This window comes from Staurois parvus, unplaced genomic scaffold (genome assembly GCF_062004578.1).
Source record: "Staurois parvus isolate SC_StPar_1 unplaced genomic scaffold, SC_StPar_1.0 ptg001450l, whole genome shotgun sequence".
NCBI classification, from domain to species: domain Eukaryota; kingdom Metazoa; phylum Chordata; class Amphibia; order Anura; family Ranidae; genus Staurois; species Staurois parvus.
Window position 1 is genome coordinate 122,259 of NW_028319246.1, and position 15,242 is coordinate 137,500.

Consider the following 15,242-nt stretch of genomic DNA (forward strand, 5'->3'; position numbering starts at 1 on the left):
ACACGGACAGGATGTTGGGTAACGAACATTTGATAAAACCTCCAAGTAATTCTTATTTAATAAATGTAAACAGTCTGTAACGCCCATCAACAAGTCCCGCCTCCTCCTGACATCTCTTGCTGTATGAGCCTGGGAATGATTGGCTGTGCAGGTCCTGGCAGTGTCCTCCACCCACAACCTCCATACCCCAAGCCTGTGGTGGCCTCAGCTAAAAACACAGACGTGACTGCAGTTCCTGGCCACAGGGGGCACCACGTAGGTGGCAGATCTCACATTGTAGCTGCAATAGTCTGCTGGCTTCACATAATGGGATTTATTTATCCAACGTCTCATCGAACATAGTGAGCAGATTGCGGGGAAGAAATCCAGAGCGGGGCCCTTCAGTGTCTATGAATCCCGAGGAGCTGCCGCTGCTGTCCGGACTGACCGACTTCACACTGAGCGAAGAATCCTGGCTGATACGGCTGATGTTCGGGGTCAGGGTCAGCGCCGACCTACGAGAGGAGCAATTCCAGATCTGGTCAGATGATTATTATAGAAGATACCTAATCAACACCGTCCTTCAGTATCGGGAACTCACCGTCCACACCTCCCAACCCAACAGCGGCCCTCAATATCGGGAACTCACCGTCCACACCTCCCAACACCGTCCACACCTCCCAACCCAACACCAGCCCTAAGTATCGGGAACTCACCCTCCACGCCTCCCAATACCGTCCACACCTCCCAACACCGGCCCTAAGTATCGGGAACTCACCCTCCACGCCTCCCAATACCGTCCACACCTCCCAACACCGGTCCTAAGTATCGGGAACTCACCATCCACACCTCCCCTCCCAACCCAACACTGGCCCTCAGTATCGGGAACTCACCGTCCACACCTCCCAACCCAACCCCGTTCTTCAGTATCGGAAACTCACCATCCACACCTCCCAACACCGTCCACACGTCCCAACACCATCCCTCAGTATGGGGAACTCACCGTCCACACCTCCCAACCCAACACCGTCCTTCAGTATCGGGAACTCACCGTTCACACCTCCCAATACCGTCCCTCAGTATCGGGAACTCACCATCCACACCTCCCAACACCGTCCCTCAGTATGGGGAACTCACCGTCCACACCTCCCAACCCAACAGCGGCCCTCAGTATCAGGAACTCACCGTTCACACCTCCCAACACCGTCCCTCAGTATGGGGAACTCACCGTCCACACCTCCCAACCCAACACCGGCCCTCAATATCAGGAACTCACCGTCCACACCTCCCAATACCATCCACACCTCCCAACCCAACACCGTCCACACCTCCCAACCCAACACCGTCCTTCAGTATCGGGAACTCACTGTCCACACCTCCCAACCCAACACCGGCCCTCAATATCAGGAACTCACCGTCCACACCTCCCAACACCGTCCACACCTCCCAACCCAACACCGTCCTTCAGTATCGGGAACTCACCGTCCACACCTCCCAACACCGTCCTTCAGTATCGGGAACTCACTGTCCACACCTCCCAACACCGTCCTTCAGTATGGGGAACTCACCGTCCACACCTCCCAACCCAACACCGTCCCTCAGTATCAGGATCTCACCGTCCACACCTCCCAACCCAACCCAACACCGTCCTTCAGTATCGGGAACTCACCGTCCACACCTCCCAACCCAACACCGTCCACACCTCCCAACACCATCCCTCAGTATCGGGAACTCACCGTCCACACCTCCCAACACCGTCCCTCAGTATCGGGAACTCACCGTCCACACCTCCCAACACCGTCCCTCAGTATCGGGAACTCACCGTCCACACCTCCCAACCCAACACCGGCCCTCAGTATCAGGAACTCACCGTCCACACCTCCCAATACCATCCACACCTCCCAACCCAACACCGGCCCTCAGTATCGGGAACTCACCGTCCACACCTCCCAACCCAACACCGTCCCTCAGTATCGGGAACTCACCCTCCACGCCTCCCAATACCGTCCACACCTCCCAACCCAACACCGTCCCTCAGTATCGGGAACTCACCGTCCACACCTCCCAACCCAACACCGTCCCTCAGTATCGGGAACTCACCCTCCACGCCTCCCAATACCGTCCACACCTCCCAACCCAACACCGGCCCTCAGTATCGGGAACTCACCGTCCACACCTCCCAACCCAACACCGTCCCTCAGTATCAGGAACTCACCCTCCACGCCTCCCAATACCGTCCACACCTCCCAACCCAACACCGGCCCTCAGTATCGGGAACTCACCGTCCACACCTCCCAACCCAACACCGTCCCTCAGTATCGGGAACTCACCCTCCACGCCTCCCAATACCGTCCACACCTCCCAACCCAACACCGGCCCTCAGTATCGGGAACTCACCGTCCACACCTCCCAACCCAACACCGTCCCTCAGTATCGGGAACTCACCGTCCACACCTCCCAACCCAACACTGGCCTCCAGTATCGGGAACTCACCGTCCACACCTCCCAACCCAACACCGGCCCTCAGTATCGGGAACTCACCGTCCACACCTCCCAACCCAACACCGGCGCTCAGTATCGGGAACTCACCGTCCACACCTCCCAACCCAACACCGGCCCTCAGTATCGGGAACTCACCGTCCACACCTCCCAACCCAACACCGGCGCTCAGTATCGGGAACTCACCGTCCACACCTCCCAACCCAACACCGGCCCTCAGTATCGGGAACTCACCATCCACACCTCCCAACACTGTCCCTCAGTACCGGGAACTCACCATGATTAGTACATACCGTCCACACCTCCCAACCCAACACCGTCCCTCAGTATCGGGAACTCACCCTCCACGCCTCCCAATACCGTCCACACCTCCCAACCCAACACTGGCCTCCAGTATCGGGAACTCACCGTCCACACCTCCCAACCCAACACCGGCCCTCAGTATCGGGAACTCACCGTCCACACCTCCCAACCCAACACCGGCGCTCAGTATCGGGAACTCACCGTCCACACCTCCCAACCCAACACCGGCCCTCAGTATCGGGAACTCACCGTCCACACCTCCCAACCCAACACCGGCCCTCAGTATCGGGAACTCACCGTCCACACCTCCCAACCCAACACCGGCCCTCAGTATCGGGAACTCACCGTCCACACCTCCCAACCCAACACTGTCCCTCAGTACCGGGAACTCACCATGATTAGTACATACTGTCCACACCTCCCAACCCAATACCGTTCCTCACTATCGGGAACTCACCATCCACACCTCCCAACCCAACACCGTCCTTCAGTATCGGGAACTTACTGTCCACACCTCCCAACCCAATACCATCCCTCACTATCAGGAACTCAGCGTCCACACCTCCCAACCCAACACCGTCCCTCAGTATCGGGAGCACACCATGATTAGTACATACCGTCTACACCTCCCAACCCAATACCGTCCCTCACTATCGGGAACTCAGCATCCACACCTCCCAACCCAACACCGTCCCTCAGTATCGGGAGCACACCATGATTAGTACATACCGTCCACACCTCCCAACCCAATACCATCCTTCACTATCGGGAACTCAGCGTCCACACCTCCCAACCCAACACTGTCCCTCAGTATTGGGAGCTCACCATGATTAGTACATACCGTCTACACCTCCCAACCCAATACCATCCTTCACTTTCGGGAACTCAGCGTCCACACCTCCCAACACTGTCCCTCAGTATCGGGAGCTCACCATGATTAGTACATACCGTCTACACCTCCCAACCCAATACCGTCCCTCACTATCGGGAACTCACCATAACAAGCACATACCTATTGGAACTCTCCACCATGAAGAAAGGAATATAAATGAGAGATGAAAGGGGAAGGAATACAGATGAAAGGATGACAGAGAATGATAATGGAGAATGATAGGGGAAGTAGTACAGATGAAGGATGAAGCACCCACAGAGCAGAGACCGAGCACTTACCTCTTCCTTGTGCTGTAATCAGGAGACTTGTTGCAAGGGGTCGATGTGCTGCCCAGGGATGGCCGTGACATCAGCTCTGGAGAATTTCTGAAGAGTAAAACCAATGGAAAGGTAGCACAATATGCAAAGATGGAACAATATAAAAAACGGAGGGAGCGGGGGCCGAGGCCCAAATGACCGCTGAGGGGGCGGGGGCCGAGGCCCAAATGACCGCTGAGGAGGCGGGGGCCGAGGCCCAAATGACCGCTGAGGAGGCGGGGATGGGGCCCCAATGGCCGCTGAGGAGGCGGGGATGGGGCCCCAATGGCCACTGAGGAGGCGGGGATGGGGCCCCAATGGCCACTGAGGAGGCGGGGATGGGGCCCCAATGGCCACTGAGGAGGCGGGGATGGGGCCCCAATGGCCACTGAGGAGGCGGGGATGGGGCCCCAATGGCCACTGAGGAGGCGGGGATGGGGCCCCAATGGCCACTGAGGAGGCGGGGATGGGGCCCCAATGACCACTGAGGAGGCGGGGATGGGGTCCAATGACCACTGAGGAGGCGGGGATGGGGCCTCAATGACCACTGAGGAGGCGGGGATGGGGCCCCAATGACCACTGAGAGGGTGGATGGGGGCCCAATGACCGCTGAGGGGGTGGGGATGGGGCCCAAAGACCACTGAGGAGGCGGAGACGGGGCCCAATGACCGCTGAGGTGGGGATGGGGCCAGAAAAAGAGGGGGTGGGGCCAATGAAAGCTTCTGCAGGTATATGCACCTCTAAGCAGCTGTCAGGTGTTTACCCCTGGAGGCTCCACCTTTAGCTGAAACCAGCCTTAGGTGGACTGACCTGTGAAGATCTAGTCTGGGTTCTGTCCTTCATGGTTCACATGATTCTGTCACGTCAAGACACCAGGTTGGGGTTAATAACCAATAATCAGGTATAGAGCAGCAAGTCACCATAATGTGCTATACTCACCTGAGAGGGAACTCCAGTCCATCATAGGAGAGCCTCTGGACGATGCCTAGTGGGCTGGGCGGAACATCAAACACATCTTCCCCAAAGCTGTCCTCATCCCAGTCACTGGACAGGCTGCTCTCAGCAAGCAGGTTGGGCGAAGGAGAAGAAGGCAGGGACTGCAACAGAGGAATACCCCTCCCCCATCGCCACAGCCACCTCACCGGGCGCTTCAAGCCGTGGAACACCACTGACACGAGCCACATGAGAAACTGAGGGAGACGGAGAACAAAGAAATGAAAATTACACATGGAGGACACCTCCCAGGGGAGGAGGTGAAAGGCTGACCACCACATCCTAATAGGCCGAGTTCTGCAGATCTGGGGGGGCACTTATTATTGTAACCTGGAGTGTGGGGGTGACCACTGCTGAACCCCGCTGGAAATGCCGCCTTTCAGACTGGAAAGAATCTCTCCAAATCAAACACCAATCACCCGTTTGCTGACCGAACCGCCCAACTCCAATGTGCTGGAGATCTTTCAGCAGCAATCTCCCTTCATATCTGACACCACTACTGGGTGTCCCACTGTCCCATGCTGTGTCCTGGTCCCCTGTGCTGTGTCCTGGTCCCCCGCTGTCCCCTGTGCTGTGTCCTGGTCCCCCGCTGTCCCCTGTGCTGTGTCCTGGTCCCCCGCTGTCCCCTGTGCTGTCCCCTGGTCTTCCGCTGTCCCGTGCCGTGTCCCGGTCCCCCGCTGTCCCCTGTGCCGTGTCCCGGTCCCCCGTGCCGTGTCCCGGTCCCCCGCTGTCCCCTGTGCCGTGTCCCGGTCCCCCGTGCCGTGTCCCGGTCCCCCGCTGTCCCCTGTGCCGTGTCCCGGTCCCCCGCGCCGTGCCCCGCGCCGTGCCCCGCTCCCCCGCGCCGTGCCCCGCGCCCCCGGCGCCGTGTCCCGGTCCCCCGCGCCGTGTCCCGGTCCCCCTTTGTCTCCTGTGCTGTGTCCTGGTCCCCCGCTGTCCCGTGCTGTGTCCTGGTCCCCCGCTGTCCCGTGTGCTGTGTCCTGGTCCCCCGCTGTCCCGTGTGCTGTGTCCTGGTCCCCCGCTGCCTCCTCTTGTCTCCCGATGTACCCAGACATTCCTTCCATTGTCCCCTGTGCTGTGTCCTGGTTCCCCACTATCTCCTGCGGTGTGTTCTTGTCCCCCACTGGGTCCCATGGTTCCTTCCATTGTCCCCATGATGTGTCCTGGTCCCCCACTGGGCTCCGTGGTTTCTATCATCGTACCCTGTGGTGTGTCCTTGTCCCCTCCGGAGGGGGGGTTCAGGAATCTGGCACTCCCAGGGTGTTGAAGGTTCTCGGGAAGATTGGCTCTTCAGTGAAGGATTAGGAGGGGCAGACAGCGGACAGGTAAGAGTGTGTTTGGTTTGCAGGGATGGCCTCTCGATTATTTCACTGACCTGGGAGAAGCCTACAGTATCTGGAACGTCAGAAGGGTCACTTATCGGCTCACTGTCTCCAGGTCAGTGGTTGTGGAGGACCAGCACACAGTCAGGGAACATCGGCAGAACAAGTCAGCAATGGCAGCCTGTGTGCTTCTATCAGAGCAGCTTTTCCCATAAGTAAAATCATATACCAGAGAAGACAGACTGAAGGAGAGGTGAGGCACAGCATGAAGACCTGTTAGGAACAGACATCGATTGATCGTACCTGGAAGACGACAAATATTTTGGAAAGCATATTTTTGGTAGTCAGAGTGGCTTTCCTCCATCGCTCAGCCCTAATAATCGCAGGAAGGGAGAGCAGCCAGTCCACGGTGGCCCGACAGCGATAGTCCGGCTCCAGCATGCCGCCCAGAACCTTCAGGAAATCCTGCGGTAATTCTAGAAAACAGGTAGAATTATACAATCAATGTACCAGAATTCTTCCAGGAGGACTGTATTGGTCTGAGCTGAGAGATTCCTCCTGGGACAGGATGCGAGGTGGGATCTCCAGCGACAACCTTTTCCTAGGGAAGGTGGGCCCATACATTCCAATCTGAACACCGGGACCCATCTTCTCCCCAGTGCAGTGTGGGAACTCACGTAAAGTGAACTCTGTGGGAAGATGACCCCGTCGTAGCTGCTGCCAGCTCTCCCCTCCCTTCGGGAGTTCCATATTACAGGCGACCTCCAGCAGCGACATGCCGAGACTAGAAGATGGGGACATAGACAGTTAGGTGGAAGAACACCATCAACCTCATCAATATCTGCAGACTTTCAGATTTAGGATATCCCAAACTGTAAAATCCAACTCCATATCCCAACTCCAGTGTGACAGAACTTCCATCCTCTGACATATATACAAGACATTTTATCCCTCGTCCATTGAGGGACACAGGAATTCAGATACAGAAGGTGACACCCAACAGCAGTCCAACTGAGGGGTGGCCAACAGACCAGAACAGATCCAACGAGGGACTAGGAATCTCCTACAAGGACTACATGAAGGACCAAATCTTAACCACGTAAGAAGAAGCCTCTGCAAGACAGAGGAATCTGCCTACAACCAAAGGAGAGGCCACAGAGGACCAACCCTTACCCTAAAGAATGGGACGGAAGAAACCACCAACGAAATACTAGGAGCCTGAACCAACGAGAGCCTGTGACACTACAACCCACCATAATAGGTGGAACACCAACGACCTGACAAACAAAAGAGACCCAACAATGGGATATAGTCAGCAAGACCAATGGGACAAGTGCCCAGTTCTCCAAAGGAAACAAAAAAGGTCCACAAGCAAAGATCAGACGGCCCACAAGCAGAAAGGTCCAAACCTTACACTCCCAACCCCTGGGATTCGGGCAACAAAGGATGACAACAGTGAATTACCTGGCTAGACAACCAAACCTTACACTCCCAACCCCTGGGATTCTGGCAACAAAGGATGACAACAGTGAGTTACCTGGCTAGACAACCAAACCTTACACTCCCAACCCCTGGGATTTGGGCAACAAAGGATGAGAACAGTGAGTTACCTGGCTAGACAACCAAACCTTACACTCCCAACCCCTGGGATTCTGGGAACAAAGGATGAGAACAGTGAGTTACCTGGCTAGACAACCAAACCTTACACTCCCAACCCCTGGGATTCGGGCAACAAAGGATGACAACAGCGAGTTACCTGGCTAGACAACCAAACCTTACACTCCCAACCCCTGGGATTCGGGCAACAAAGGATGACAACAGTGAATTACCTGGCTAGACAACCAAACCTGACACTCCCAACCCCTGGGATTCGGGCAACAAAGGATGACAACAGCGAGTTACCTGGCTAGACAACCAAACCTTACACTCCTAACCCCTGGGATTCTGGGAACAAAGGATGAGAACAGTGAGTTACCTGGCTAGACAACCAAACCTTACACTCCCAACCCCTGGGATTCGGGCAACAAAGGATGACAACAGCGAGTTACCTGGCTAGACAACCAAACCTGACACTCCTAACCCCTGGGATTCTGGGAACAAAGGATGAGAACAGTGAGTTACCTGGCTAGACAACCAAACCTTACACTCCCAACCCCTGGGATTCGGGCAACAAAGGATGACAACAGCGAGTTACCTGGCTAGACAACCAAACCTGACACTCCTAACCCCTGGGATTCTGGGAACAAAGGATGAGAACAGTGAGTTACCTGGCTAGACAACCAAACCTTACACTCCCAACCCCTGGGATTCGGGCAACAAAGGATGACAACAGCGAGTTACCTGGCTAGACAACCAAACCTGACACTCCTAACCCCTGGGATTCTGGCAACAAAGGATGAGAACAGTGAAGTACCCAGGTTTGGTTGTCTGGCCAAGTTACCTCTGTGTACTCATCCTTTGTTCCCTGAATCCCAAGGGTTGGGAGTGTACTAGTAAGGTGACCTGGCCAGACAACCAAACCTTACACTGCCAACCCAGGGCAGGATTTACATCTCGGGAGCCTATAGGCAGAGAATTATGAAGCGCCTCTCACCAAAAAAAAAAAAAAAAAGACAGTAAGGCCAATTTTTTTTTTTTTTTACTTGATAGCATTTTTATACAAATACTTATGTGTGTAATACAGCGGACTGCGATGCAAAGGGGAACTCTGCGGACTGCGATGCAAAGGGGAACTCTGCGGACTGCGATGCAAAGGGGAACTCTGCGGACTGCGATGCAAAGGGGAACTCTGCGGACTGCGATGCAAAGGGGAACTCTGCGGACTGCGATGCAAAGGGGAACTCTGCGGACTGCGATGCAAAGGGGAACTCTGCGGACTGCGATGCAAAGGGGAACTCTGCGGACTGCGATGCAAAGGGGAACTCTGCGGACTGCGATGCAAAGGGGAACTCTGCGGACTGCGATGCAAAGGGGAACTCTGCGGACTGCGATGCAAAGGGGAACTCTGATGCAAGGGGCTTTCCACCTGCTCTGAGACATACAATAAATAGCAGCTAGACTGAAAATCAGTTTACTGCAGCAGCTCAGACAGTGATTGGTTGCCAGAGGTTACAGCATGTCAATACCGCTCCCTGACTGGTTGCTGGAGGATACAGCACATCATATCTGATTGGTTGCCAGAGGTTTTTGCACAACACTACTGCTCACCCATCACTTTGCTCCATAACCCCAACCAGCTCTTCATAGCCTCACCCACAACCCCCCTGTACTCTTCATAGCCACTCCCACAATGGCCCCTCTACTCCCAATAGCCCTGCTAACATAGCTCCCTCTCCATAGCCCCACCCCCAAATGCCACTCACATCTACATAACTTCATCCCCAAGTGCAGCTCCTCTCTCAATAGCCCCACCCCCAAATACCACTCACCTTTAAATAGCCCCTCCCAAAAAGCCTCATGTACTTTCTACAACTCCATCCCAAATGTCACTCCCCTCTTCACCACCCAAAGCCATCTAATTCACCTATAGCCTCCCCCCCCCCCCCTCCAATCACCAGGACCCCTCTGGCCAATCTCTGTGCTCAGTGGAGCCTCGCAGATGGGACTGGCAGTGCGGACATTCTGTGTAACTCCTCTTTCCCCTCCCCCATACCAGCCGCCTATCACTGATGACCCCGACACGTGTTGTGCTCCATCCCGGTAAAGACATGAAATAGACTATGCCGATCTCCCTGGACCAGGCAGGGGAACCGATCCACCACCTGAGCAACCCTGGACAGCCTGGCACAGCACCTCCCTCACCGAGTACCTGGATATATACATAGAGCCAGGACCCTGAAGACCATCATCTAACTGCGGCAACCAAATCTCGGGACACGTCTCAAACACCGACACCACGCCTCCCTGCCAATACCATAGAAACAAGACAAGAGGACCAATCACCACCCATCTCCCAGGAGACAAGACCCAGATGTACTGTGACAGGATTGTCCCCTCCTCTACAGGAGTGTGTCTGCTATTTAACTGCGGACAAGTCTCCCTCCCCCCAGATGGGCGCCCCCTAGGCACATGCCTATGGGAAATCCGGCCCTGACCAACCCTTGGGATTCATGGAACAAAACGATAAGAGTGAAGTAACTGGCCAGACAACCAATGACACAACCAGATCACTTCGAAAAGCGAGAATCATCACAGCAAAAATATCCCATAAGGATTGGAAGAGACCGCTGAGACTTGTAGGGGAACCAACCGACGAACCTTCATGTTAGTAAAAAGGCTGCAAACACAAGAGAGACTTCAGTTTTAGTACAGCTGAAGGCCTCCAACCTCCTGGGACAACAAAAAAACTGAGGAATGCTGGGTAGAGGAGTGGTTATAGGAGGCGGGTTTTCATATGTTTTGTTTGCCAGAGTCCCGACCACCTGTAGGCAGCAACATAACCCGACTATCTGAATTCCTGTGTCACCCAATGAACGATGGAGAAACCTCTGGGGGAGTTTTTTATAGTATAAAATCCAGAGAGAAAACAGGCGAGGTCTTCCTCTCACCTAAACACGTCGGCTGCTTTAGTGAAGACCCCATCCAGCAGTTCTGGAGACATATACCGAGGGTCCCCCTCCTGAGCATCCCTGCTCCCCTCTGCACCGTCCAGTTCCACCATCAGCCCAAAGTCCCCCAACTTGTAGACCCCGGAGAAGGAGATGAAGACGTTGGCAGGTTTGATGTCCAGGTGCAGCAGGTTGCGGTCATGGAGATGTTTCAGCCCCCGCAGGAGGTCACATGCGATGTCCCACACTTGTCGGGAGGGCAGAGGAGCACCGAAATCCTCAGAATGTTGCTGCAGGCTCCCCACGCACAGCTCCGTCTGTAGATACAACATGCGTTTCTCCTCCCAGGCACGCACAAAGCGCAAGCAATTGGGGTGCTCTCCCACGCGCTCGTGTTTTCTCACTTCTTCCAGCTTACGATGGCGGTCAGACTCGCCCCGAAACGGAGATACCGAGCGCTTCACGGCATAAAAACATCCGTCCTCCCGACTTCGCACCTTCAAGAAACCAAAGATTTACAAAGTGAGAAGAACATCTCCATATTATACACCAATGTGAGGAGATATTCTGCTGACACAGGGAACTCAACCTCCAGCAGCACCACAGGCCACCATTACCTGGCTCCCAGGTGTAGTGTTGGATCCAGGCTACCACTGTGAGTCGTGCTCTGTCCTGGAGTCATCTACAGGCCGCTGCCAGAACCGGCCACGGAATCCGCTACAGACCAGCACCGGAACCAGCCCTGGAGTCAGCTACGGGCCGGCACCGGAACCCACCATCAGCCCCAGTCCCCCATCCACCACTGCTCACCTTATACACTTCTCCAAAGGAGCCCCGGCCCAATTTGCAGACACTCTGGAAGCACTGCTTGAAGAAGGTCTCTCCCTTGCTGTGGTCGTACAGTTGACTGTCGGGTTCCTTGGGTTGAGGGCTTCGGAAGGACACGCTCTGGGGACGAGGCTGGCTCCATGATCGCTGTTTGTTGGGGAAGAGTCGGCTGATGGAGGCCCCGCTCTTCACCGGAGGACGTGGTGGGAGGGTGTAGCAGAGTGAGCGGCCCCTCTTCTTCAGTGAGAAGCTCTCCTCTGCTTGGTGGAAGTAGGCCGGGATCGGGATAGGAGTGTGGCTGAGAGGAGGCTCACCCATCTCATCTCTGGGTAAAGGCATGATTCACCGCCGCTACCAGGGAGAGGGACTCGGGGCCAGGATAGAGAATCTGCGAGAAAGGAAGACACAAAGATGTCAGGAAACTGCGTGACATGCGGTCCCTTCGTCCACCTCAGACTCATGACATGGACTATAAGCCTGTGACACCTTACTACAGAACATGGCTGACCAGTACAGGAACCACAGGCTCCAGTGTCAGGGATGTCAGTAGTACTGGTCCTGCAGCCACCTGAGATCCCAGCAAGGCCCAATGTGCCATCGATGGAAAGTAAAGCACACTCCTAAAAGTCCCAACCCCCGGGAGGCAAGGTGAGAGAGGCTACCTTTGGGGCAGTGCTTCTCTATGGTACGGACAGTCCCTGTGGCCAGGTGAGGGATGCCACCTCAGGAAATGCTACTCTTTGGTACTCACCATCCACAAGGCTGTACTTCTCTATGGTACTGCCAGTCACTGGGGCCAGGTGTGAGGCATCATCTCTGGGCAGAGCTTCTCTAAAGGTACTGAGAGTCCATTGGGCCAGGTGTGAGGTGCCACTTCCGCACTGTACTGTTCTATTGTACGGGGGGGTTCCCCATGGCTGTACCTCTCTATGGTAATCACCATCCTCAAGGCTGCACCTCTCTATGGTACCCCCCTTCCCCATGGCTGTACCTCTCTATGCTACTCACCATTCTCAAGGCTGCACCTCTCGATGGTACCCTCCCCCCCATCCTCAAGGCTGCACCTCTCCATGGTACCCTCCCCCCATCCTCAAGGCTGCACCTCTCCATGGTACCCTCCCCCCATCCTCAAGGCTGCACCTCTCCATGGTACCCTCCCCCCATCCTCAAGGCTGTACCTCTCCATGGTACCCTCCCCCCATCCTCAAGGCTGCACCTCTCCATGGTACCCTCCCCCCATCCTCAAGGCTGCACCTCTCCATGGTACCCTCCCCCCATCCTCAAGGCTGCACCTCTCCATGGTACCCTCCCCCCATCCTCAAGGCTGCACCTCTCCATGGTACCCTCCCCCCATCCTCAAGGCTGCACCTCTCCATGGTACCCTCCCCCCATCCTCAAGGCTGCACCTCTCCATGGTACCCTCCCCCCATCCTCAAGGCTGCACCTCTCCATGGTACCCTCCCCCCATCCTCAAGGCTGCACCTCTCCATGGTACCCTCCCCCCATCCTCAAGGCTGTACCTCTCCATGGTACCCTCCCCCCATCCTCAAGGCTGTACCTCTCCATGGTACCCTCCCCCCATCCTCAAGGCTGCACCTCTCGATGGTACCCTCCCCCCATCCTCAAGGCTGTACCTCTCCATGGTACCCTCCCCCCATCCTCAAGGCTGCACCTCTCGATGGTACCCTCCCCCCATCCTCAAGGCTGTACCTCTCTATGGTACCCTCCCCCCATCCTCAAGGCTGTACCTCTCCATGGTACCCTCCCCCCATCCTCAAGGCTGCACCTCTCCATGGTACCCTCCCCCCATCCTCAAGGCTGTACCTCTCCATGGTACCCTCCCCCCATCCTCAAGGCTGTACCTCTCCATGGTACCCTCCCCCCATCCTCAAGGCTGTACCTCTCTATGGTACCCTCCCCCCATCCTCAAGGCTGCACCTCTCCATGGTACCCTCCCCCCATCCTCAAGGCTGCACCTCTCTATGGTACCCTCCCCCCATCCTCAAGGCTGTACCTCTCTATGGTACCCTCCCCCCATCCTCAAGGCTGTACCTCTCTATGGTACCCTCCCCCCATCCTCAAGGCTGTACCTCTCTATGGTACCCTCCCCCCATCCTCAAGGCTGTACCTCTCTATGGTACCCTCCCCCCATCCTCAAGGCTGTACTCCTCTGTTACTCACCATCCTCAGGATAGCAATCATGACACCAATCATGTCCCCAAGCACTGGGCAGCCATGGCAGAAGAGGACACCCAGGGATCTCCCTACACATTTTGTGTCACAGGTCACCTCCTAAAGAGGGCGGTCCTTTCCCTGACCACCTATCCCCAAAGGGCAAGGCTCCTGACAGGGGAAGGCACTTGGTCCACCCAGCAGATGTCACACCTCACCATGGCCAGCTGAAGCCAACTACCCAGTACTAGGTTATGAGCTCTATAGCTGCCCAATTGCTTTTATGAGACTCTCAAATGATGCCCCCCATCTCCCCACTGGTGGCACCTGTGGTGGTTGCCGGGCTCTCCTGTTCCTCTGGGTACCATAGAAAACAAGTGCAGTGAGAACATTCTTTCCCTGTGACACATGACCCTGGAACTGACCTCTATGGTGTCACTTCCGGGGACACAGCTGACATTGCTCGCCTATCAGGGTGTGATCAGAAGCTTTGGAGAGCAGAGGAGAGATGTGAGGTCTAATACACATCAGATCTCTTAGTAAAGAGGACCTGTCATGACCCATGCTACTGATGCCGTTCATCTCTCGGGATAGCAATAAAGCTTCCAAAACAATTATAAGGACAGCGAAAAAAAAAAAAAATTTAATAAAACAATGTTAAAACATGTAAAGCTCCTCCCTGTCCAAAGCTGAGCACATAGGTCAGTCCTCCAGGGTCTCTGCTTGGACCCCCTTTTGCCTTCATTCTTCATGGCATAGATCCAACAAGGTGTTGGGAACGTTCCTCAGAGATGTTGCTCCATATTGACATGTTGGTGTCACGTAGTTGCTGCAGATTTGTCGGCTGCACATCCATGATGGGAATCTCCCGTTCCACCGCATCCCAAAGGAGCTCTATTGGATGGAGATCTGGTGACTGGAGGCCATTGGAGTCCAGGGACCTCATTGTCATGTTCCAGAAACCAGTTGGAGATGATCTGAGCTTTGTGACATGGAGCATTATCCTGCCGGAAGGAGCCATCAGAAGATGGGGACACTGGAGTCATAGAGGGATGGACATGGTCAGCAACAATACTCAGGTAGGCCGTGGTGTTTAAACGATGCTCAATCGGTACTAAGGGGCCCAAAGTGTGCCAAAAAAATCTCCCCCACACCATGACACCACTATCACCAGCCTGAACCATTGATACAAGGCAGGATGGATCCCCCACTCCATGACACCGCCACCCCCAGCCTGAACATTGATACAAGGCAGGATAGATCCCCCACACCATGACACCACCACCACCAGTCTGAACCATTGATACAAGGCAGGATGGATCCCCCACACCATGACACCACCAGCCTGAACCATTGATACAAGGCAGGATGGATCCCCCACACCATGACAACACCACCACCAGCCTGAACCATT

General features: G+C 55.4%; 1 protein-coding gene across 1 annotated transcript in view; it reads right to left on the bottom strand.

Annotated features, from left to right (window-relative positions):
- Positions 1-14: 14 nt before the first annotated feature.
- The window catches only part of LOC149435922 (membrane-associated tyrosine- and threonine-specific cdc2-inhibitory kinase-like), a 21,480-nt gene continuing 6,252 nt past the window's right edge, over positions 15-15,242 (bottom strand). The window contains exons 2-8 of the mRNA XM_089662261.1: positions 11,639-12,044; positions 10,829-11,325; positions 6,959-7,065; positions 6,585-6,757; positions 4,909-5,159; positions 3,952-4,038; positions 15-494 (exon numbers count right to left, since the gene is read on the bottom strand). Coding sequence (XP_089518387.1) covers positions 314-494; positions 3,952-4,038; positions 4,909-5,159; positions 6,585-6,757; positions 6,959-7,065; positions 10,829-11,325; positions 11,639-11,995 — 1,653 coding nt within the window. The 5' untranslated portion in view covers positions 11,996-12,044 and the 3' untranslated portion in view covers positions 15-313. The remainder of the gene's footprint in view (positions 495-3,951; positions 4,039-4,908; positions 5,160-6,584; positions 6,758-6,958; positions 7,066-10,828; positions 11,326-11,638; positions 12,045-15,242) is intronic.